We start from the raw sequence: 25,512 nt of genomic DNA on the forward strand, positions 1-25,512 counted from the left end.
CTCTGACATCGCAGAGCTTGCTTGAAATTCTCTCTCTCCCTCTCTGTCCCTCCCCCACTCGCGTTGTCTGTCTCTCTCAAGTAAATACATAAATAAACTTTAAAAAGAAATTATGTTTTTGGGGCACCTGGGTGGCTCAGTCAGTTGGGCATCAGACTTTGGCTCAGGTCATGATCTCACAGTTTGTGAGTTTGAGTCTCGCATCAGGCTCACTGCTGTCAGTGCAGAGCCTGCTTGGGATCCTTTGTCCCCCTCTTTCTTTGCCCCTTCCCCACTCATGTGTGCATGTGCTCTCTCTCTCTCTCTCAAAAATAAATAAAACATTTTTTTTAATTATGCTTTTTTCCCCTCCTATATTATTTTGATGTCTGATATTGATGTTTCTAATAAAGGAACTCTTCAAGTATTGTTTTGTTTTGTTTTTTAATTTTTTTAAATGTTTATTCTTGAGAGAGAGAGAGACAAGAACTCCAGTGGAGGAGGAGCAGAGAGAGAGGGAGACGCAGAATCCGAAACAGGGCCCAAACTCGTGAACCATTAGATCATGACCTGAACCGAAGTCGGACACTCAACTAACTGAGCCATCCAGACACCCCCTTTTTTAAAGTATTGTAAAGTTTACCTGTTAATTATATATGGGCCCATGTAAAATGTCTTCATGGTTTTTTTTTTTTAGTTTTTTTTTAATGTTTATATATTTTTGAGAAAGAGAGAGAGAGAACATGAGTGGGGGAGAAGCAGAGAGAGAGGGCGACAGAGGATCTGAAGGGGGCTCTACGATGACAGTAGAGAGCCAGATTTCAGGGCTCGAACTCGCAAACTGTGAGATCATGACCTGAGCCAAAGTCGGACGCTCAAGCAACTGAGCCACCCAAACGCCCCTTCATATGTCTTTTTTTAATATGATCTTTTTCTTTGCTGACAAGGACAAAGAGTATTCATTAGCAGTCCTTTCGTTAGGAATTATAGTTTTTTTTGGAGGTAAAAAAATGAAATTTCTAAAAATTGGAAAAGGGGTGAGATAAAGAACTAAAGAAAACTACAAATGGGACCGTATGCATAGGCTTCTATTCTTTTCTTTTTTTTTAATTTTTTTAATTTTTATTTTTTAATGTTTATTTTTAAGAGAGAAAGAGAGACAGAGTGAGAGTAAGGGAGGGGCAGAGAGGAAAGAGAGGGAAACAGAATCAGAAGCAGGCTCCAGGCTCTGAGCTGTCAGCACAGAGCCCGATGTGGGGCTCGAACTCATTAACCGTGAGATTATGACCTGAGCAGAAGTCGGATGCTTAACTGACTGAGCCACCCAGGCGCCCCAGACCTCTATTCTTTTCCACAATGGCATGCAGCACATATCCACTAATTGGTGGGTGGCAAATAAGAAACTGAAGATGGTAGTTTCACGTAAAAATACCCCAAGAACTCCCCCAAAGTGCTCTTTTGTTTTTCACCCACAGATAAGAATTCGTCCAGACACCTCCTGTCCCAGATCAGTCGAGATGATTATTCCAGCTCGTTCTTTGTCTCACCCAAGAAAGTGCTGCCCTTCGCCTTCCCATCCTACAGTCCTCCTCAGAGCTCCAACGAGTTGGTAGGTGCTGTCGGGCTGTGGGGTGGGGACGGGGCTCGAGCAGATGCTTGTTGGGCAGATACCAAGGCAAGCCGTACCTCAGTCTCTGTCCCTTCACCTCCCCTTGAGAAGCTCCCAGGGGACACCTGTGCCCAGGGACTTGTGACCAGTGGGAAACCAGGGATCATCTACTGCCGCCTGCCCGGCCCCTAACACACATGTGCAGAGCTCCCTGGTAATCTGCACTGGGTGGTTTCCAGCCTGGAAGCCAGCAAGAACCCCTCCGGACAGCCCGGGGAACCGGGCCTGAGAGCAGAAGGGCAGGTGGAGAATCCGAGAAGGCCAGGCCTGGGGAGGTGGGCCCCACTGCATGGGCAATGGGGCAGCCAGGGACGGGTGGCCCTGGGATCTAACACTCTAAGCCATGAGACTCTCAATTCTCTCTGTCTCTCTCTCTCTCTCTCCTTCTCTCTCACTCTCTCTGGAAAGAGGTGCGACAGTTCATTTTCTTGCCTTATGGGCATGATGATGCATTAAAATAAAAATAATAGCTGACTCTTACATTGCACTTACCATGAATCAGGCAGTGCCTGAAATGCCTCACTTGTAACAGTTCATTTAATCTTCAACGAATCTATGTGATAGGCTTACTGTTTTACAGAGGAGGAGGAAACTGAGACACAAGGTCATATGGCCGGTAATAAAATGTAGCCTAAGTTCATGTCCTTAGCAATAAAAGGCATCTTTAATTTGATGCTGAGGGACACCTGGGTGGCTCAGTTGGTTAAGCGGACAACTTCGGCCCAGGTCATGATCTCATGATTCATGGGTTTGAGCCCCACGTCGGGCTCTGTGCTGACAGCTCAGAGCCTGGAGTCTGCTTCGGATTCTGTGTCTCCCTGTCCTGCAGCCCCTCCCTGCTCACACCCTGTCTCTCTCAAAAATAAACATTAAAAAAAAATTTTTTTAAATAAATTGATGTTGAAAGTGCACAGGCAAATTATTTATTTATTTTTAAATTTAAATGTTTTTTATGTTTATTTATTTTTGAGAGAGAAGGAGAGACAGAGCGTGAGCAGGGGAGAGGCAGAGAGTGAGGGAGACAGAGAATCCGAAGCAGGCTCCAGGCTCTGAGCTGTCAGCACAGAGCCCGATGCGGGGCTCGAACTCACGAACCACGAGATCATGACCTGAGCCGAAGTCAGATGCTCAGCTGACTGAGCCACCCAGGCACCCCTAATTTTTTACTTTTAAAGAATAAGCTTGCCATTCACATCCTATGATGTATTTTACACATTGCCGGTTCATCTACTCAAGAATTGCAGGACTGAGTTTAGAAATTCCATGTGTTTTCTGCATTAGATAATTAAATGACCTAAAAGATCAGACTACAGAATTCCTAGGGAATAATAAATCGGTGATTTTCAAGCATTAATAAGCACACTTAATAATTAGTGGGGTGCAAAGGGTGAGAGGGATGAAGAGATCACTGTGCTGTGGGGCGCATCTCATTATTTTTCAGTAGTTTCCATCTCACACATTCCATCTGGCATCTTAGTCCTACAAAGACTTCTCTGCCGCTCAGGGTTGATGAAAGAGTGCTCAGCACCCCAGTTTATAAAGAATTGTATAATTGATTCCATAGATACTTTATCTCATCAATTCTTTTTTATTACCATCTTTGAAATTGGGAAATGTCTCATAATGGATGGCATGTTAGCATTGCATCGGATTCATTTCATGATGGTGTCTCAGATTGGGTGAAGTACAGTATTTATCGAATGTCCATAGTATGTCAGGCAGTGTTCCAGGTTCTCTGGGTGACGGAGGCAGACAGCATGCAGGAAGGTAATGCTTTGGGGATCAGCCCCTGGGGAAGGGAAGCAGCGGGAGCTGGCATAGGACAGAGAGAGGAGAACCGCCCTCCTGGGCAGAGGCCTCAGCTGAACTCGCGAGGGGCTCTGAAGCTGGGGCAGCGTGAAGCCACCCGGCATTTATACCTTTGTTTCAACTTGAGGTTGTAGGCAGGCCTCCCTGGGTGGGGCACAGGACCTTGAAGGAGGCAGCTCCCTTCAACCAAAGCAACCCTGAAGAGGGCTGACCCCTGAGAGTTGTTTCTGTCGAGAGGACTCCTTGAAGTAGGAGGACTGAGTCCGTTAAGCCTGAAGGGGATTCTGGGTGGCATATTGCAGCACCCACAACAATAGGAAAGGAAGAAGGATCACAGACACTATGAGACGAGGGGAGGTTGGTCAGCACTGCCTCCATGCCTCACACATCAGGTAGCAACTGTGGTCACGGGAAAGGTGATGGGAGGTAGAGGAATAGAAGCGTAGCCGCTTTCGCCCAGCGTTGATTATGTGCCCTTGTCTTTTGAATTTCCACGTTTTAGGCTCCTGATGGCCTTGGACCAGTCCCAATTAAATCTTCGGAAATTCAAATCAAGCAGAGTTACTCTTTCTTCAATCTGCAGGTCAGACCTGTCATACGGGATTAGCTAATGGGTTTCTTATGAAGTGTACAAAATATTCTTGAATTTGAATTGCATTACTGGTTTTGTTCTTTTATAGTTGATACACTAGAGCATACCGTGTGTGTTTTTCTGCTATCATTTGATGGTATGTGCGAGGTGTAACATACCGTGGTTTCTCTTTACCCTGGGGATATATGGTATATATCTGGTATATATCGCGTGCGTGAAGCTATCCGAACTACATATATTATAAACTTTAAGAAAAAGCACAAGGTGAAGTGAACAGAAGTTAGTCAGCCTTTCTTGAGGTATACAGCCACTTCTGGTTTCGAAAATCTAAGTATTTTAAATCACTGGTTTGTTAACCAGTGTTCGGTGTATTTCTACGGATAAGCCCTGTGGTACAGAAGAGTAATGGCAAATGCACATGTGTCCTGGGACCCAGAGCAGGGACCTGGAACAGGGCTTGGGACTTACGCTAATGTCCCCCAGTGCTGGGCCAAACCAGTGCTTGGCTGCATAAGGTGATGGCTGCAAGCCGGTACTCATGTTCCTTTTACCGTTGGGCAGCTCAGAAGTGCTGTTATTGAGAATGAGATCCCATTCATTGGTAACGGGCGTTTTAAGAGCATTTAGTCAGTTGTCTTCTTTGACCTCAGGTTCCTCAGCTTTACAAAATTAAAGGGTATCAGCCATTCTGTGTCCAGAGATCGTCAACGAGCTACAGACCTCAAAAGCTTGCTCGAACCCTGAAGCAAGGGGCTGAGGTAACACAACCCCCACCTTTAAGAATTTCTCTCGGGGGGCCTGGGTGTCTCCGTTGGTTGAGCATCAGCTTTTGATTTGGGCTCAGGTCACGATCTCACGGTTCATGAGATGGAGCCCTGAGTCAGGCTTGGGATTCTCTCTGTCTCTCTCTCTCTCTGCTCCTCCTCCACTAGCACCCTTGCGCGCTCTCACTCTCTGTCTCAAAAATAAATAAATAAACATGAAAAATAAAAAGAAGTGCTCTTATGTTTCCGCTCTTGTCCTGGTGTCAAGACTAACACGCTGCTTGGTCCCTTCACAGGATGAAGCCACTACCATCATAACTCTGCCCAAGCAGGACGCCACAACTCAGCTCCCTGGCAAGACCTCAGTCTTGGGCATGAAACCACCTGAGGCCTTAGCCAGGTCTCCAGATTATGACCCGCTTTATATTTTTGTAAGTGACAACTGGCAGAAGTCTCAGGTTTTATGTTCCTCTGTTTCAAAAGTTACTCTGTAAGAAAACAGAAGCATTACTTGGGAATATTTTTCTGTCTTTGGAGTTTCAAGTGTTAAGCGATATCTCACCTTTGAAATCAATTGCCAGCATTTATTGTTTGAAGAATGTCAATGTTCCTGTCTTCTAGCAATTCCAGAATTTATTTATGTTTATGAAAATACCTTTATGGTCTTTTCTAATTTCATATAATTATATAATATATATATATATATGTGGATGGTTAAAAAAAAAAGAAGAGGGTACGTAGGTGGCTCACTCAGTTAAGCATCTGACTCTTGTTTTCAGCTCAGGTTGTTATCTCACAGTTGTTAGATCGAGCCCCGAGTCAGCACTCTATGCTAGGCATGGAGCCTGCTTAAGATTCTCTCTCTCCCTGCCCCTCCCCTGCTTGCAGTCTCCCCACTCTCTCCCTCTCTCTCAAAAAAAAGAGGAAGAAGAAGAGGAAGAAGAAGAAGAAGAAGAAGAAGAAGAAGAAGAAGAAGAAGAAGAAGAAAAGAAAGAAAGAAAGAAAGAAAGAAAGAAAGAAAGAAAGAAAAAGAAAAAGAAAAAGAAAAAGAAAGAAAAACAGCAGAAAGAGAAAGTCAAATCAACCCAAACCTCATCACTCAGAGCTCTCTGGATGCCTTATTTCTTCCTTGGGCATCCCTTCCATACTTCTACCTCTGTCTCCCAGATTTCTGTTCCACTTTGTTTCTGTAGCCACACTTGATTAACTTCCCTGAAGCACACCCTAACCATGCTACTGTCCTGCTCCACATTCTTCACTGACTCCCCATTTTCTTCCAAATTAAGTCCAAGCCTATGTGAGACCAACAACAAGACCACACCCCCTTCTCTGCGTCCCTGCGTAGTTCCCTGCCAAACTTGGTGCACTTTCCTCCCTCACCAGGCCTCCACTTCTGCTGATCTGCCCTCGTGGGGTCCCTTCTCCTACCCTTATATTTCTTTCTACCCAAGTCCTGAGTGAATGAAACGCTGACAGGAAATCTGATGAGGTTCTATGTAATGATGGGATCATCAGTGAGATGCCACAGTAGTCGCCCAAGTTATGGTTTATGTTTTAAAGACAGACACACACATACATACAACCAAGAACAACCTTAGATACTATTTGAGAAAGTCTCTTTGGAGAATCTCCAAATGGGAATCTCCATCTCTAAGGTGGGCAGAGATGCTGATACTCAACACCAAACGTCTCTCAGTCAGCTAGTGGGAGACGTAGGACAGAAACCTGCCTATTTCCTGGTTGTTTGCCTCAGGGCTCTTCCTCCGAACTGTGTTGCTTTCCTACATTAGCCATTATGGGCATTTTTTCATAGCCACATTGGTTGAGAGGAGTGTTCCTTGGAGACTTAGAATCTTGGAGCTGGGATAAACTCACAGGATGTTTAACTCACAGATTTTCAAACTTCATTTAGAACTACAGTCCTCACATCAGCTGAAATTTTACATCAGAAGGCAATAGGTAAAATGACCTAGAATCCTACTTACTTGCTGGGATGGCAGTGGGGTAGAAGGCTCTCCTGAGGAAGATGTCCCTGCAAAACTGTGGGGCTCCCCACAGCAAGATTTGAAAAACACTCTTCAATCTTTTGTCCCCCAGATTCACCCATTACCACCCCCTCCCCGTTCTAAAAGACAGGAAATTGGTCTAAAGGAGTTACCGGAATTTTCCATAGTCACACTCATACTTCCTTGGAAAATATCAGTAGTTACTTATTAACTCATTAATTCCACAAATACTAAGAGCATGCCTTAGGTTAGGAACCTAAGGTTAGGGGCAGTTCATCAGAGGGACACAACAATTCTAAATATTTATCCACCTAATAACCAGAGCTTCAAAATACATGAAACAAAAACCCATTGAAATGCAAAGGAAAAAAGAGACAAATCCACAATTATAGTTGGTGATTTCAATACCACCCCCCTGTCAATAGTTGATAGAAGAAGTAAGCAGAAAATCAGTAAGGGTATAAAATATTTAAATACCACTATCAATCAACTTCACCTAATTGACATTGCTAGAATACTCTACCCAAAAGTAATAGAATGAAGATTCTCTTCAAGTGTATACAGAAAGTTTGCCAAGATAGACCATATTTGGGACCATAAAATAAGTCTCAATAAAATTGAAAATACTCCGATCATATGAAGTATTTTTTTTTGGTTTTGAAGAACTTGAATCAGAAAAGAAGAGCCTAAAGATATCTACAAACCTCCCCTCAAAATTCGGAAGCTGAATTAAATACTATAAAATAGCCTATATTGGGGCACCTGAGTGGCTCAGTCAGTTAAGCATCTGACTTCTGCTCAGGTCATGATCGCACAGTTCATGGGTTCGAGTCCCGCATTGGGCTCCATGCTGACAGTTCGGAGCCTGGAGCTTGCTTCAGATTCTGTGTCTCCCTCTCTCTCTGCCCCTCTCCTGCTCACGCTCTCTCTCTCTCTCTCCCCCAAAAATAAATAAACATTAAAAAGAATTTTAAATGGTCTATAGTCCAAGGAAGAAATCAAAAGAGAAATTGGAAAGTATTTTTAACTTAGTGAAAATGAAAACAAAAAAAATTTGTGGGAATTTTATAATGCTGTACACCTACATTAGAAAGTAAGGGTGGGACTTAAATTAATGTCCTCAGCTACTCTTTTAGAAATTCAAAAAAGAAGAGCAGATGAAATCCAAACTAATCAGAGAAGAGAAATAACAAAGATTAGATTGAAAACCAGTGAAACAGAAAAAAGAAAAACAATAGAGAAAAACTAGTTCTTTGAGAAGATCCGTAAACTGGATAAACCTGTAATCTAACTGATTAGGGAAAAAATGGTTAAAAGACATAAATTATCAATATCAGGACTGAGAGAAGTGACATCACTACAGATTCTATAGATATTAAAAAGATAATAAGTTAATGTTATGAAAAACTTCATGCCAGTAAGTTCAACAAGTTAAATGGACAAATTCCTTAAAAGGTACAAAATATTAAATCTTATTCAAGAAGAGGTAGATAACTCTGCTAGCTCTGTATCTATTTTAAAAATTGAATTGGTGATTAAAAGCTTTCCCACAAAGAAAACTGTAGGTACAGATGCCTTCACTGCAGAATTCAGCAATCCTTTTAAGGAAGAAATGATACCAAATCCACAAAAACTCTTCCAGAAAAGGGAAGAGGAGATTACTTCTCAACTCATTCTAGAAGTCAGTATTACTCTAATGCCAAAGCTAGACAGAGACATTACAGGAAAAGGATCAACAAATATCCTTCATGAGCATAGATGCAAATAAATAAATACATGCAAATAAAATACAAGCAAATAAAATTTTAACAAATCGTATTCATCATACAAAAAGAATAATGTATCATGAGCAAATAGGGGCTTATGCAAGAAACACAAAATTAGTTTAATGTTCAAAACTCAGGGTACTTCACCATTTTAACAGACTAAAAAAGAAAAACAACATGAGCATCTCTATAGGTACAGAGGAGCAGTCTGTCATTCCTGATAGTCTCAGTAAGTGACGGACAGATAAACACCTGGAGGGGCACCTGGGTGGTTCAGGCAGCTAAGCATCCACCTCTTGATTTCTGCTCTGGCCATGATCTCATGGCTCACGAATTCGAGCCATGCATCAGGCTTTGTGCTGACAGTACAGAGCCTGCTTGTGATCGTCTCTTCCTCTCTCTCTTCTCCCCCACTCATGCTCTTTCTATCTCTCAAAATAAATAAATAAACATTAAAAAAAAAAAAATCCAACCTGGAGCTAGCACAATACTGAATGGTAAATGATTGAATCCTTTCCCCCTAAGATCAGGAATAAGGCAAGGATGTCTGCTCTTACTAATTCTATTAAGATTGTAACTATAGCCAGTGTAACAAGTCAAGAAAAAAGAAATAAAAGTCCTCTATATTTGACAGGAAAAAGCAAAACTATCTGTATTCAGAAACAAAATTATTGTCTATTCAAAACATACAATTGAATCTATCCAAAAATCTGATACAACCAATAAGTAAATTTACCAAAATTGCAGGATATAAGATCAAGACACAAAAATCAGCTATATTTCTATATACTGGCAACAAACAGTCCAAAACTGAAATTTTTAAAATTCATTTCACTGAACAATAGCTCCAAAAAATATGAAACACTTAGGGATAAACCTGACAAGAGCGTGTAAGACTAATACACCGAAATTAAGAAAAATTGCTGAGAGAAATCAAGAAAGATCTAAATAAATGGTGAAATAACACCATATTGATGGATTGGGAGATTTAATATTGCTAAGACATCACATGTACAAAGTAACGTAAAAGTATTTAACACAATCCACTCGAAAGCTTGCAGCCCACCCCCACCCCACTTTTAAAGAAATTGACAAGCTTACTCTAAAATTTATTTGGAATGCAAATATATCCAAAACAACTTTGAAAAACAAAGTTGAAGGATCTACATTACCTGACTTCAGTGGGTATTGTAAAGCTACACTGACCACAACAGTATGGTATCTGCATAAAAACAGACAAACAGATCAATGGAACAGAATTGAGAATCAAGAAATAAATGTGTTCGTACATACATGGCCAGTTAATTTTTGACAAAGCTCAAAGACAATTCATTGGAGAAAAGATAGTCTTTTCAAGAAATACTGCTAGGATATTTGGGTATCTATTTACCAAAAATAAAAATAAAAGAACTTTAATCTGTACCTCACACTGTTTACAAAAATTAGTGGAACATAGACCTAAATATAAAACCAAAAACTAGAAAAGTTCTAGAAAACACATAGAAGAACATTTGTGTGTACTTGGGTTAGACAAAGATTTCTTAGAACACCAAAACGACAATCCATGAATGGGGGGGAAATGGATTAATAAGACTTTGTCCAAAGTAAGAATTCCTGCATTTCTAAAGACACTGTTAAGAAAATGAAAAGATAAATCACAGATTTGGAGAAAACACTTTGAAATCACAATATCTGGTAAAAGACTTATATCCAGAATATAGAAAGAACTCTCAAAACTCAATACTAAGAAAACAACTCAATTTTATTTTTTATTTTTTGAGAGAGAGAGAGTGAGAGAGCACATGCATGCCATAGAGCAGGGTAGGGACAGAGGGAGAGAGAGAGAATCTTAAGCAGGCTCCCTGCCCAGCACAGAGCCCGATTCAGGGCTTGATTTCACGACCATGAGATCATGACCTGAGCTGAAATCAAAAGTCAGATGCTTAACTGACTGAGCCACCCACATGCCTCAACAACCAAATTTTAAATTTTTTTTTTAATGTTTATTTACTTTTGAGACAGAGACAGAGCATGAACGGGGGAGGGTCAGAGAGAGAGAGGGAGACACAGAATCTGAAACAGGCTCCAGGTTCTGAGCTGTCGGCACAGAGCCCGACGCGGGGCTCGAACTCACGAACCGTGAGATCATGACCTGAGCCGAAGTCGGATGCTTAACTGACTGAGCCACCCAGGCGCCCCTCAACAACCCAATTTTAAAATGGACGAAAGATCTCCACCAGAAATACACAGGTGACAAATATGTACATGAAAAGGTGCTCAAAATAATGCGTTATTAGCAAAATACAGATTAAAACCACAGTGAGATACCTCGTTAGAATATCTAAAATTAAAAAGACTGCTGGTGAGAATGTAAAATGGTACAACTACTTTGAACAACAGTGTGACAGTCTCTTACAGAGGTAAAAAGTTAGTAGTAAACATATACCTATCATATGATCCAGCTGTTCTGGTTCTAGGTATTTACCCAAGACAGATGGAAGCATGAGGCTTGAGTAAGAATACTAATAGCAGCTTTATATGTTCCCCAACCTGGAAAAGAGCGACCACCAATAGGTTAATGGATAAACAGACTGTAGTATTACTATCCAGTAGACTACTCCTCAGTAATAGAAAGCAATGAACCCTTTTTTGTTGTTACTGGTGGCGATGGTGGCGATCATTTGCCAAATGATCCTTTATTGCGATATTTTCCGTTGTTGTTATTTTTCACTAGCTGGGCATTCACCGCATCACTATTGATGTCATCTATGATGTGTCATGAGGGTGGCGGCCATCAGCATGGCAGCCCACGGACTGGGCAGTCCCCGGGATCTCTTTAATGGTTCCAGAGAGTTCTCTGGCTAAAGATCGGTGCCGCATCTGTTGGGCAATGTTGACGCTCTCATCAAAAGTGATATTTCCACCGTGCTTACTGTTTTTCTGCTTCTTTCTGTCTCTTGGTGGTTCCTTGAGGGCTTTGATAATCAGGGCAGAGGCAGGAAGGTGCCACTTCAATCTGGGGCTGTCTGTTCTGAATGGTCAGTTTCACCGTAATCCATAGACTGTTCTAGTTACCATTTGCCTTAGGAGAAGGACACAGGGGGCCAATCCTCAGGCCCAGGGCATGTGTAACACCAACTTCCCCACCAGTGCGCCTCAGGTATATGACTTTGATCTTGTTGGGGTCGAACTTGGGCCACATGGTGGAGGCGGCTGGTGTTAGATGAACCTGGATTTGGGACAATGGAAGACAGTTGTACCTTTGCCTCCTCTGAGCTGAAAGCCAAACTCCTTTTTTAAAAACTGAAGTATAGTTGAGATGCAATTTTATATTAGTTTCAGGTGTGTAACATAGTGATTCAACATTAATTTATGACTTAGTGCCCACCGCAAGAAGTATAGTCACTATCTGTCACTGTATAGTGTTATCACAGTATTATCGACTATATTCCCTATGCTGTACTTTGCACCCCCATAACTTATTTATTTATTTAAAATTTTTTTTAATGTTTATTTATTTTTGAGAGACAGACAGACCATGAGCAGGGGAGGGGCAGAGAGAGAGAGGGAGACACAGAATTTGAAGCAGGCTCCAGGCTCCAAGCTGTCCTCACAGAGCCTGACACGGGGCTCGAACTCATGAGCCCTGAGATCATGACCTGAGCCTAAGTCGAAAGCTTAACTGACTGAGCCACCCAGGCGCCCCCTATTTATTTTATAACAGGAAATTTATGTCTCTGAATCCCCTTTATCTGTTTCACCCATCTCCCCACCCACCTCCCTCTGGCAACTACCAGTTTGCTTCCTGTATTTAGAGTCTGGTTTCTTGTTTGTTTTGTTTTCAGATTCCACATGTAAGTGAAATCATTCCATATTTGTCTTTCTCTGTCTGACTTACTTCATTTTTCATAATGCCTTCTAGGTCCATCCATATTGTTGCAAATGGCCATATTTCATTCTTTCTATGATTAATATTCCTTTGTATATATGTACCGTATCTTCCTTTTTTTTTTTAACGTTTTATTTATTTTTGAGACAGAGAGAGACAGAGCATGAACGGGGGAGGGGCAGAGAGAGAGGGAGACATAGAATCGGAAGCAGGCTCCAGGCTCCGAGCCATCGGCCCAGAGCCCGACGCGGTGCTCGAACTCACGGAGTGTGAGATCGTGACCTGAGCTGAAGTCGGACGCTTAACCGACTGAGCCACCCAGGCGCCCCTGTACCATATCTTCTTTATCCATTCACCTATTGATGGACATGGGCTGCTCCCATATGGTGGCTGTTGTGAAAAATGCTGCAGTGAACACAGGGGTGCATATATCTTTTAAAATTAATGTATTCATTTTCTTTGGATAAATACCCAGAAGTAGAATTGCTGGGTCATATGGTATTTCTTTCTCTTTTTTCTTTTTCTTTCTTTCTTTTTTTTTTTTTTTTTTTTGAGTAACCTAGAAAAAGTGAGCTCTTGATACATGTAGCAACATGGATGATTCTCAGAATAATTATGCCGAGTAAAAGAAATCAGACCAAAAAACAAATACAGGCTGTATGATTCAATTTGTGTAAAAGTCTAGAACATCTAAAGTAATCTATAGAGACAGAAAGCAGATTACTGACTGTGTAGTGATGAGTTGGATGGATTGGTATGGCGGAGCAGGGAAGAAGGACAGAGAGCTTACAAAGGGACAAGAGAAAACTTTGGAGGGTGATCAAGAAAAATCTTGATCTTTTTTTTAATTTAATTTAAATTTTTTTAATTTAATTTTTTTAATGTTTTTGTTTTTGAGAGAGAGAGTCAGAGCATGAGCAGGAGAAGAGCAGAGAGAGAGGGAGACACAGAATCTGAAGCAGGCTCCAGGCTCTAAGCTGTCAGCACAGAGCCCGATGTGGGGCTCGAACTCGTGAATCACAAGATCATGACCTGAGCCGGAAGTCGGTCGCTTAACAGACTGAGTCACCCAAGCGCTCCTGAGATGTTTGTAATTTTTCTGGTGGTTTTGCAGATGTAACATACATCAAGACATCAAATTACATACTTTTAATATGTGTAGTTTATTGTGTGTCAGTTCTATATCAGTATAGCTATAAAAGAAGAAATTTGGAAACCCTAAGAAAAGAAACAAAAACCAAAGGGAAGAAATACCAGTTGGAAAGCATTATCGAGAAGTCCTGCTGCATTCAGCCTGCAGGAGGAAAGGTAAAGGGCTCTGGGAAAGAGGTGTAGAGGGAAGGGTGGGCCCCACACACTAACAGTGCAGTCGAAAGGATGGAAACATTCGAGGACCTGAGAAAGGTACATCATCCAGGCAAAAGAAAAAGCCATTATAAATTCTAGAGGGGAGGGGCGCCTGGGTGTCTCAGTGGGTTAAGCGTCCGACTTCGGCTCAGGTCATGATCTCCCGGTTTGTGAGTTCGAGCCCCGTGTCAGGCTCTGTGCTGACAGCTCAGAACCTGGAGCCTGCTTCAGATTCTGTGTCTCCCTCTCTCTCTGCCCCTCCTCCACTTGTGCTCTGTCTTTCTCTGTCTATCAAAAATAAATAAAATGTTAAAAAAAAATTTTTTTTTAAAGAATTGATGGGGTGCCTGGGTGTCTCAGTCAGTTAAGCATCCGACTCTATGTTTCAGCTCAGGTCATGATCTCACCATTGGTAAGTTCGAATCCCATGTCAGGTTCTGTACTGACAGCGTGGGGCCTGCTTGGGATTCTCTATCTCCCTCTCTCTCTGCCCCTTCCCTGCTAGCTCTCTGCCTCCCTCTCAAAATAAGTAAATACACATTAAAAAAATAATAATAAGATAAACTTTAGGGGGGAAAAGAATCAACTAAAAATCGATATTTGTTCCAAATAGGAAACCGAACTAAAATTCGATGTCATTTTTAAGAGTTACTGGTAAATAAAAGAAAAAGTGGAATCCAGTTAGCCTTGCTACTGGGACTCTTTTTCTGTCAGTGACCTGATAGTGAACCTTCACACACACAAAAAAAGAACTATAATCTGAGCCTCCACTTGGCCTGGCAGAGAAACATATTTCCACAGTTAAGACAAAAGAAATGCTCTTTATTAGTTGCCAACTTTCAAAGACAACTAATGAACAAAGTATGGAGGTCTTGACTGTGGTTCCAGAAGGCAGATGTTAACCATCTCCATGACATAAAAGCAAGACTGTGGAAGAGGGCAGGAGGGTTACAAGAAAGCATAGGAATGGTAATGTTTTCATCGCATGTGAGGGGGGAGTTGAAATACTCAGCCAAAGATATTGAAACAACAAATAGGGGTATAAGTGCATCCTTCCAAGTCACAAAGATAACTCACAGCAGCACTAAAAATAACAATGTGATTTTCAAAATTGGAAGGAGCATTGGTGTACATGAGCAAAATCCCCATTCGCATAGGAATGAGTCAATGGCTACTGGCTGAGGTTGGTAATAGAGAGCTGGAAGAATAAGCATAATGTTTAGAGTAATGGCCATTGGAGGCACAAAACTCAGACATAATGGAAAGAAACAGCCTCTGGGATATGGGCCTGGGGACAGGAATGGTCTTCAGGAGCCCCATCGCTTTTCATCACAAACCCTTCCAGCCTGGACGAGTTGCTGCCACATGCGTGCATTAGTCTGAGGAAAATGAGAATTAAAATAATTATGGGATGACCACTCAGGCCGCTTACTCTGGTGGCAATGGCCACCCAGGGGAATCTGAAGTATGACAACTATTAAAGATAGTGATATTGCCGTTTCCAAAAGCATTTCCTTCATTAATCACCCTTGGCCCCAAGGCACATCCAGAGAGTCGGCCACACAACTTCACTGGCCCTCAATCAAGCAGGGTAGGAGAGGAGCCTGAAGGCCATGCAGCTAATTTCACCTCCCTGGTGTTGTGCACTGTTGCCTTCCTCACCACCTGACTAGGGTGCAGCCGGCCTGTCCGCCATCACGCGTCTCCTAGTCTCACTGTGACCCAGCCCCACTGAGGTCTCCGTCACTCCTGCCCCAATTCCCCTTAGAGTCCCTTCCCAGGCACTTTCCCGATTGGCCTTCGGTCACCTCAGGGGTGACTCCTGGTGGTGGGAGTCAGCAGTTATCAGACTGTTACCCTCCAATCGCTCTCTTTACCCCTGAGGTGGGGCTGTGTTCCTTTGTCCCTTCTCCAGTCCTGCTGGTCTCCCCCGCTTCCTGGCTGGGGGTGGCCAAAGTCCTCCTTGCTCCTTGGGCATCTCTGTGGTGTAATATACAGACGACCTGGTTCGCCCAATGAGGACTGGGGGGCTCGTTCTGTCTTCTGTCCTTGGGTTCTCCTTCTGAAATGCACTGAATGGAACACGAAATGTCCCCCACTTCCTCCACCACCCCCCTCCTTACTATCCTTCCTCCTCACCCACCTTTCTCTATGTTCTCAGACCTCCCCTGCTTTGTCCCGCCAGGGCCCCCACTTTCACCTTGTTCCCTTCCAACCCTCCGGCCCCTAACTGGGTAAGGGGTCTTCCCTTGGGCTCCACGGGAGCCCATTCTCTTCTGTCTCTGCCCCCACCCCATGCAGTGCTTTGAGGGACCTGAAAAGAACCTGCTGCTGTCAAAAAAATACATGTAGATGTGTACCCTAACTCTTCTTTCTTTTTTTTTTTTTTTTTTTTTAATTTTTTTTTTTCAACGTTTTTTATTTATTTTTGGGACAGAGAGAGACAGAGCATGAACGGGGGAGGGGCAGAGAGAGAGGGAGACACAGAATCGGAAACAGGCTCCAGGCTCCGAGCCATCAGCCCAGAGCCTGACGCGGGGCTCGAACTCACGGACCGCGAGATCGTGACCTGGCTGAAGTCGGACGCTTAACCGACTGCGCCACCCAGGCGCCCCCTAACTCTTCTTTCAACCGCAACTGCTCACTGAGGGGTTTGCTTGTTTCTACAAGGCTGTGGGTGTTGCGGATTCCACCAGGGGGCACCTTCCCTCTCCCTGCCCTGCACCTTCCTTTGTACCCTCCAGTTCAGGCAGGGGTCCTCTCTGCATCTCTCTCCCTGGCTCTAGCTGCAGGTCAGCGTCTGCACCAACAGCATATACTCTTGGCAGTGCTCATGGCTGGGCCACATTTGATTAGTACACCACCGAGGATGCCAGCTCTCCTACCCCTGACATCTGGGTGCTCTGGGGCTCCCCCCCTCCTCCCCACCTGGCTAGCTACATTTTCTTCTTTGTGGGAGACATTTGTTGCTTGGCAGTGAGACTGGGTTTCTGTAAGCCATGTGGAATTTTGTTGTTTTGTAAAAAAAAAAAAAAAAAAAAAAATGTCCTTAAAAATCACACGAACAGAGGGCAGCTGGGTGGCTCAGTCGGTCAACTGTCCGACTCCGGCTCAGGTCATGAGATCTCACAGTTTATGGGTTCAAGCCCCGCATCGGGCTCTGTGCGGACAGCTCAGAGCCTGGAACCTGCCTCGGATTCTGTGTCTCCCTCTCTCTCTGCCCCTCCCCTGCTTGTGCAGACACTCTCCCTCTCAAAAATAAATAAACATGAGGGGCTCCTGAGTGGCTCAGTCGGTTGGGCGTCCGACTTCGGCTCAGGTCATGATCTCACAGCTTGTGAGTTCGAGCCCCACGTCAGGCTCTGTGCTGACAGCTCAGAGCCTGGAGCCTGCCTCAGATTATGTGTCTCCCTCTCTCTCTCCACCCCTCCTCCGCTCCTCTGTCTCAAAAATAAATAAACATTAAAAAATTATAAAAAATAGACGTAATAAAGAAAAAATAAAAACCAGATGAGCATACAAAAAGAACCAAGTGTCAAGTTAGTGGTTCTTAAACATCTGAAATTAAACAACCGTGAGGGACAAAAGCTCCATTGTTGTGTGGGACAAGAGCAGGGTTTGTTGGACAAGCCCCAGAAGGGACATTAAAAGGCTCTCTATTTTCCTATTGTGATATAATTGCTCTGGGCCTCCATTAGTTCTGTTGGAAAATTAGGAAAAAACAGGATCTCCCTTAAAACCAGATACTGCTTCCAAATGGAGCCTTCCTGAATTAAAAACATTACCAAAACAATGTTAAATGTTGACATTTCCTGATCTATCAAATGTCATCCTCTTCTTTGTCTTGTCTTTAAAGTAGTCTTCAAGAAGCTATTTTTGTTTTCAAACCCAGAAGCTTATTTGCTTTTTAAAGCCAGTTTGCTTATCTAATAGAGTCCCCTAATTCATCAAATTTAGAAATAAATACAGAACTTTAAGCTGTCTTAAGCTATGATTTCAGTTGTACTTGTTTCCACGAGAACTTAGTAAATCTACATGGCATGTACTGAGGCTCTTAAACCAGAAAAGTGGCATTTATGAATGACTGTGGCTGCTACCAATTTGAAGACGTGTCTCTTCCGCTGCTTCTCTTTCCCAGACGAGCTGACGAGGACCCAGAGTGTTAGTGCTAGCAGGAGCCATGGACAACACTCGCTGTCGCCTGGCCTGTGCCTGTCTTAGAAACTGGTAAACAAAAGAGATTTTTTTCTCTCTTTCTCTCTGTCTCTCTCCTGCAGAATCCCAACCCAGGATTATTTCCTGTGATGCACCCTCTGACCTACGCAGAAACCTTGATAGATTACCATCTGTGCCCTCACCCCAAGTACAAGTTCATCAAGGAGTCCCACAGGGGGTCCAGCATTCCTCTCACCCAAAAGCAGTTTCTTCATCACACGGTAATGCCAACTGTGGGCTCACTGTCGCGGCTGGCCCTGGGCTGCAGGGAAGGGCAGGGGACAAGGATAGAGGGTCGCAGCTGGAGTCAAGAAGAAGGTTTGCAGCCACAGCCCCGGCGCTGCTCTTGTCCCCTCCATGCCCACGTCTCAGGCAGCATGTGGCCGATTGTTTCAACGTTATCACTCTCTTTTACCCGTGAAAGCTGTGACTACTATTCATTTTCTTCCTATTTCAACCATGTAGAAGATGGTCATGTGCCTGGTGTAACCTCACGACCTGACCTCCTCTTTCATCAAGTACAGAAACATCAGAATGGACAAGGTGGCAATGTGACCAGTGCACAGTACAGGAGAGGCTCCAGAGAACTCCTTCTCCCCTGAGATGACCAACCTGACCTGAATGTCCAGAGACATCTCTTAAAGGGGGCCCTCAGGCCCTTCAAAGTCAAGAAGTCCCTAACTCAAATCATTGTCTCTGCCCTGCTTCTGCCAGTCAGACCTCATACCGCCTCGCCTTCCTGGGCTGCCCACTTGCCTTTCTGTTCTCCATGCTCTTGTGCAGTGACCCATGTGGTCCTTGATCACTCCCTCTCCTTCCTGCCCCATATCTGCCCATCACCAGATCCCCCAGTGTGCCCCACACAACAGGCAAGTCTCCTTCTACTTCACCCCACGGACTGACTGTGCGGTCAGCCCTCCCTGGAAACCTTCCCTTGACACAAATTGGGTCTTGTTTTCCAGTTTAATAACCTTCAGTGGTCCCTGCTGCCCGAGGGCGCGGCTGGAGCTCATTGGCTCGGCCCCAATGAGCCCCGATCATTGGCTAGGCCCTTCCTGCCCAGCCTGCCTGTCCAGACTCACTTCCCACCAGGCCCCATCTAGACCTGCACTCAGCCAAGCTGTTGGTCCCCTGACAGTGCTCTCCTTTGCATCTCTGTGCATTTGCAGGCACTTTGCCCTGCCCAGAATGCCATTTGATGAACCCCCATCACTTTGAATATTGCTTTATCATCACATTCACCAAACAGATTGAAAGGTCCGATCCATCCTCCATCACCAGGAGAATTTTCTTGTGTGCCTGATGAATCAGGGGGGAGAAAAGGTCTCCTTCACCCCTACTTAAGTTCCATACAGCATTGTGTAGTGCCCTTTGCTAGAGAAATTGTCTTTTACCTCGGAACACTTCAGTCAAACTTCATGAAATTATACATTTTGGGGCTTGGGGCGCCTGGGTGACTCAGTTGGTTGAGCATCTGACTTCAGCTGAGGTCACGATCTCTTGGTTTGTGATTTCAAGCACCAAGCCCCATGTCAGGTTCCCTGCTGTCAGCACAGAGCCCACTTCGGATCCTCTGTCCCCCTCTCTCTCCACCCCTCCCCTGCTCACACGCTGTCTCTCTCAAAAATAAACATTTAAAATAAATGCATAAATAAATACATTTTGGAACTTAACTTCTAAGGCTGCAAAAAAAGCCAGTTGAGTGAAACGGAAGTCCTTCCTAGACTTTAACCTCACCACACAGTTCCCTTACATGTCAGATCCTGTGCCGGCTCTCCCTACAGGACATTATTCCTGGAATAATGAACTGGCGTAAGTTCCAGCCCCTGGCCCTCTCATTCCTGCCGGAAACCTCGAAGATGGCGACTACACAGAGGTAAGCCACAACTCATCTGTGTGCCTCCCAGGGGCATGTTTGCCCCACGGATCACAGAGGTTAAGATCCTCAAAGTTAAATGCCAATAATGTATCAAATCCTACTTGAAGTGTGTGAGGGAAGTTTGCTAGTTAGAGAAATATGATGATGTGTATAACTGATTCACGTATTTTAATTATCATCATTGAGGTCTACTTGTTAAAAAAATGAACGTCCCAAGTGGTTGATTGGCCATATTTCTTTTTTTTTTCAATATATGAAATTTATTGTCAAATTGGTTTCCATACAACACCCAGTGCTCATCCCAAAAGGTGCCCTCCTCAATAACCATCACCCACCCTTCCCTCCCTCCCACCCCCCATCAACCCTCAGTTTGTTCTCAGTTTTTAAGAGTCTCTTATGCTTTGATTGGCCATATTTCAATAAACGTGGACAACCAATCCATATAATTCAGCTGAAATATTCATGGCCAGGTTTTAACATTTTTGAATTGCCAAGATGAGCCTTCAACACCCTCCCTATCCGATTCTAGAGCATGTACTCCTCTCTCTGCCGCAGCCTGGCATTCCCTGCGAGGTGCCACAGCTGCAGAAACAGAATGGGTAGATGAGAATATTGTTGGGCCAAAGAAAGAAGAAATCTAGAGTAGCCACGTTTTTTTGCTAGTTTGCTTACTTAACACCTCTTCAGAGCCCTAAGATCTCAAACGAGGAGTCCGGTGCCTTTTCTCTGGGACTCTGGCTGGTCAGTACCCCATTCCTGAGCCCCTGAATTTGCTTCTTTAGTCCACTGTTCTTACAAGCATAGTTAAATCGGTTATTGGTGAGTGAATGTGACTAGTATCCACAATGATGGCCATCGGCAGGCAGTCACCTTTCGTTCAAGTCCTTTGATCCAAAATGAGGCCCACCCCCCGGGGGAAACCTGAGCTTTGCCACTATCCAGGATCCACAGGTGAGCACTATGCCCCTTGACTCCCACCAGGGAGTCACTGGATGTGCAGTGACCCTGATAGACTCCCTGTCCACCGGCCTTCCCCAGGTATTTGAGGGGATCGGTGAAAGCCAGTTTGTGACTCTAGACCACTGAGTTTTACTTCTTCCTTCATTGCCAGAGGAAAGGCTGGTTCAGAATTAAGCAACATTCAGCCACACTTCCCCAGGCATTTCCACATGCTCTTTCTTTTGTATTATTTCATTAGCACTTCTCAGCTACTCTCCTCTGCCTGGAGATGAACAGGAAACAAGCAAAAAAAAAAAAAAACACCCAGCCTAGGACTTGCGACCTGGTTGGGGCTCAAAGATATTAGTTCCTTTTCTGTGGGTTCCTCCGTACTTCATCCATCCTGGAGCCATCTCAAAATAAACTCCACATCTTTGTTCTTCACCTCAGCGTGTTTTTAAAATCTGAAATTTCCAGAATTAGGAGAAGCGATGGCACTGTAGAGAGAATGAACGCCTTGGAGGAGCCCTTGGAGACCTGCCTTTGTAACTCATTAGCGGGTCACCTACTCTGTGTCCTTGGGCGAGTTACTTATTACTGAAGCCCTTTGAGCAATAATTTCCTCACCTGTGAACGGGGACAGCAGTGGTGTCCTACCCGGACTGTTGTGTGGATCAAAGTAAAACCATGATGTGAAGCGTCTAGCACAATCCTTGATAATAACTCTTCCCGGCCCTTCTACCCTCCCCCCTGCCCTCCCCCCAGCCACTAAATCTTGCAGTGGCTCTCCTGCCACCAGATGGCGATGGTCTGCCACCACCTTGACACACATTTGGTGTAGGGTAGGGACGCTTCACCCAGGTAACCAGTCAACCAGGCATAGCTGGCTGTGGAGTACCATCAGGAGACCGAATAAGCAAAATGACCCATGGATAGATCGTAAGAAGTGTCCACCAGCTTTCGGCACGCAGAAGTCTCAAGAATTAAGGGGGAAAAAAAAAATCCTATTTTTTTTTTCTTCCAAACCCATGTCCTTGGAAAAATTTCCAGACGCTGTTCTTTCAAAAAGCAGTCAGAGTGCAGTTACCTTGGGCTTGAATTAACCATGAATTAAACATGAACTCTACATGAATTAAAGAAAACTCTCCAACTATGAGTTGTTGGTTTCAACTTCTGTGCCTGGGTGCTCTGTGGGGCCAGTTTGTTTCAAAATAAACCGTAATTGTGTAACAGATTATAAAATCAAGAGGGGATTCTACGTTTCCTTATCATGGATTTCCATGATGTCAGATTCTAGACCATGTTTTTATTTATTTTTAAAAAAAAATTTTTTTTTTAACGTTTATTTATTTTTGAGACAGAGAGAGACAGAGCATGAATGGGGGAGGGGCAGAGAGAGAGGGAGACACAGAATCGGAAGCAGGCTCCAGGCTCTGAGCCATCAGCCCAGAGCCCGACGCGGGGCTCAGAACTCACGGACCGCGAGATCGTGACCTGAGCTGAAGTCGGACGCTCAACCGACTGAGCCACCCCGGCGCCCCCCGTGTTTTTATTTTTAAAGGCAGTTACAAAATAATAATGGTATTCTTTTTTAAGTTTCTACAAATCCATTAATGATACTTCAACTTTGTAGTCATTTTGCTTCGATAAATGACCTATTACTTATGAGATGTTTCTTTTGCCCCTGAGAATTATCTGTTTGTTGTCAGACCATGCGATATGGTTATTTACTGTTTATTTATTTCAAGTCATTTTTGTATTCATACTAATCAAAACAAGCTTGCTTGGCTTCTCTGCTCTTTAATAAATTCAGTGCGAATTTGTTGAGTCTCTAGGACTTCCATACACATCTCGAGAGTCAGCAGCAACAGAAGAAATTACCTAATTCAGTAGCACCCCAACTTTTGGATTTTTTAAAAATTCTTTTTAATGTTTATTTATTTTTGAGAAAGAGAGACAAAGCATGAGCGGGGAGGGGCAGAGAGAGAGACACACACACACAGAATCCGAAGCAGGCTCCAGGCTCTGAGCTGTCCACACAGAGTCCCGCATAGGGTTCAGACTCATGAACCGTGAGATCATGACCTGAGCCGAAGTTGGTTGCTTAACCAAATGAGCCACCCAGGAGCCCCCAACTTTCGGACTTTATAGACGAGTGAAACGTCCAGAAGAATTCTGAGAACCGTTTTTAGAGCCATCCGAGTTTTGCTTTGCCAAGAAAGGCATTAAAACCAAGCAAAGCGGGCGCCTGGGTGGCTCAGTCGGTTAAGTGTCCGACTTCAGCCCGGGTCACGATCTCGCGGTCCGTGAGTTCGAGCCCCACGTCGGGCTCTGGGCTGATGGCTCAGAGCCTGGAGCCTGCTTCCGATTCTGTGTCTCCCTCTCTCTCTGCCCCTCCCCCGTTCATGCTCTGTCTCTCTCTGTCTCAAAAATAAAAAACGTTAAAAAAAAAAATTTAAAAAAAAAAAAAAAAACAAGCAAAGCAAAACAAAGAGCCCAACCACCATCTACTGTCTCCACCATTTCAATTCCAGAAGAACATATTAATACACACAAAAAAGTTAAAGAAACACAGTCTCAGAATTTAAAAATCAGGTACGTTTGGTCTTATGAGAAATGCTTGCCTGGCTGTGTTCCCTGACCGGCTCGCACTCTGGAGAGAGGCATCTGGGCTCTCCACTTCTCAGCACCTCTTCCCGTCTGGAATCCCCTGCGACACTGGCAGTCAGTGGGCTTGTCAGTTAGGACCTTTGTCATGAAGTCAGTAGATAGGACTAATCCCTGGTGGTAGCACCCAGGTTCCCTTTAGTAAGAAATGGTGTTAAAACCCAACACCTGGGGGCTGGGGGTTCACATTGCTACTCGGAGGGTTTGTTCCTTGGCCTTCTCAGCAGACTCGCCAGGGAGTGTAGGTGGGGAAATACACACATGCACACACACACGTACACACATTTTAGAAATTATGGATTCGCAGCAATGCTTGTAACTCCAGTCCTACCCAGAAAGTTATTGCCTGCTGTCCCCCATTCTGTATTTGTATGTCCCTTCTGCTGTGAGAACCTTGGCTCCCAACATATTTACTCATTACTCTGTTCCCTAGTACGTCCAAAATAGTTTCAGAATTGCTTCACCGATAACCATTTCAATAAACAAGCATCATAAATAGAGTTCAGGTTTATCTTCAGTTTCCCCTATACCCACATCCCACCAAAACTGTGACCGGACAGTCAACTACTACATTTCTAAGTTTCTTAGATTAGTTCTTTCTTTTCCTTTTTCCCCTTCCTTCCTTCCTTCCTTTCCTTCTTCTTTTTTCTTTCTTTTTTCCTTCCCTCTTCCTCTTTCTTTCTCTCTTTCTTTCCCTCCACTGTGATTGTGGAATTCATGTGAAATATTATTTGCTTCAGTTTGCTTTCACTTTGGGGTTTTCCCACTTCCCTCTGTGATAGATTTAATCTAATTTTTTTTTTTAATATGTAGAATAATGACATGCTTTCCAAATTCAAAACTACACAAAAAGGCACACTTAGAGAAGTATCCATGCTGGCCACCTCCCTCCCATCCTTGTCAGTAACCAGCTCTGTCTTCTGACTCATTCTTGCAGTTTTTTCTAATATATTCTAATGCTAAGCAGAATATATATTTTTTTCTCATTTCCCCTTCTGCCTTATACAAAAAGTGCCACACTAGATATGCTCTACTGCACGTTGCTTTTTTTGCTTATAAAAAATATCTCCTGAAAATTGCTGCATATTAGTTTATAGATCTCTTCCTCACTCTTTTATACAGCTGCAAAGCTATATGCCCTAGTTTGATTCATTCTCTACACTTGGCAAGCAGGTGTATTTTTGCACAGGAAAAAAAAAAACGAAGAGAAAAAAGCTTATTTCAAAGACATAGGTGCACATGCCAAGGAGGCTTCAGTTAATCCCCTGTTTTTCCGTGCCTGCCTCCTGTCTCACCATCAGCCCACAACCTCTCTAGGGTTTGTAGGAGGCCGGTTTCCTTCCTGCGTTTTCTACGCTCTGTCACTGTGTACTTTTTCATGAGACAACACTCTTCCCAGCCTCCAGAAACTTACTCCAGAAAACTGTTGAAAACGTTTACCCCACGTATGTTTTTTCTCTTCCTCTTTGTTGTGCGTTCAATTAATTTTTAAAGGTTTTTAAGTAATTGAGACCAAAGGAAAGAAAAAAAGCAAATGCCTCTACCATCTTGAAACAGAATTCTGTTGCCAACCTCTAAAATAACAATATTTTTTCTCCCTTTTTTAAATATTTTAATGTGCTCGATACCCGGGAATTTTTATATAAAGCTCTAAGTATATAATACCAAGCAATATATAAGGGGGTTGGCGGAAGGTCTGAAATTGAATAGAACAATAAAGGGAGACTGTAAAGATGGGGGGAAATATTAGGAATTGAAAAGTGAGCTATCTAAATTTCACCCCAGGCCCCCCAGGAAATGACATTATTTTAGACACTACCAGCTTGAAAGTTCTGTTTCTAAACTCTGGGAAATGGCTTGTTGGGCCGCATTCTCACGGATTTTACTTACCTGTTGCACCTGCTGCCTTTGTCTGTAGGGAAACATGGGGGGTGTTCAGGAGCGAAGGACAGAAGGGTAAAGTCCTCCCCTGTGGCAAAGTAAAAGTGCTT

The 25,512-nt window shown here is 43.7% G+C and overlaps 1 protein-coding gene and 1 pseudogene across 8 annotated transcripts in view; one reads left to right on the forward strand and one right to left on the reverse strand.

Annotated features, from left to right (window-relative positions):
- The window catches only part of CFAP221 (cilia and flagella associated protein 221), a 104,489-nt gene that overhangs the window by 70,497 nt on the left and 8,480 nt on the right, over positions 1–25,512 (forward strand). For 6 of the 8 annotated variants that reach the window (XM_053909670.1, XM_053909647.1, XM_053909651.1 and 3 more), the window contains 6 exons: positions 1,455–1,588; positions 3,960–4,040; positions 4,700–4,807; positions 5,110–5,244; positions 18,099–18,257; positions 19,821–19,912. In XM_053909670.1, the coding sequence (XP_053765645.1) occupies positions 1,455–1,588; positions 3,960–4,040; positions 4,700–4,807; positions 5,110–5,244; positions 18,099–18,257; positions 19,821–19,912 (709 nt within the window). The remainder of the gene's footprint in view (positions 1–1,454; positions 1,589–3,959; positions 4,041–4,699; positions 4,808–5,109; positions 5,245–18,098; positions 18,258–19,820; positions 19,913–25,512) is intronic. The other 2 variants (XM_053909662.1, XM_053909673.1) reach the window with 2 other exon arrangements.
- LOC128772526 (60S ribosomal protein L12-like) lies at positions 11,263–11,803 on the reverse strand (annotated as a pseudogene).

Source organism: Panthera pardus, unplaced genomic scaffold (assembly GCF_024362965.1).
Source record: "Panthera pardus isolate Hobbes unplaced genomic scaffold, ASM2436296v1 HiC_scaffold_10, whole genome shotgun sequence".
Taxonomy (NCBI): Eukaryota; Metazoa; Chordata; class Mammalia; order Carnivora; family Felidae; genus Panthera; species Panthera pardus.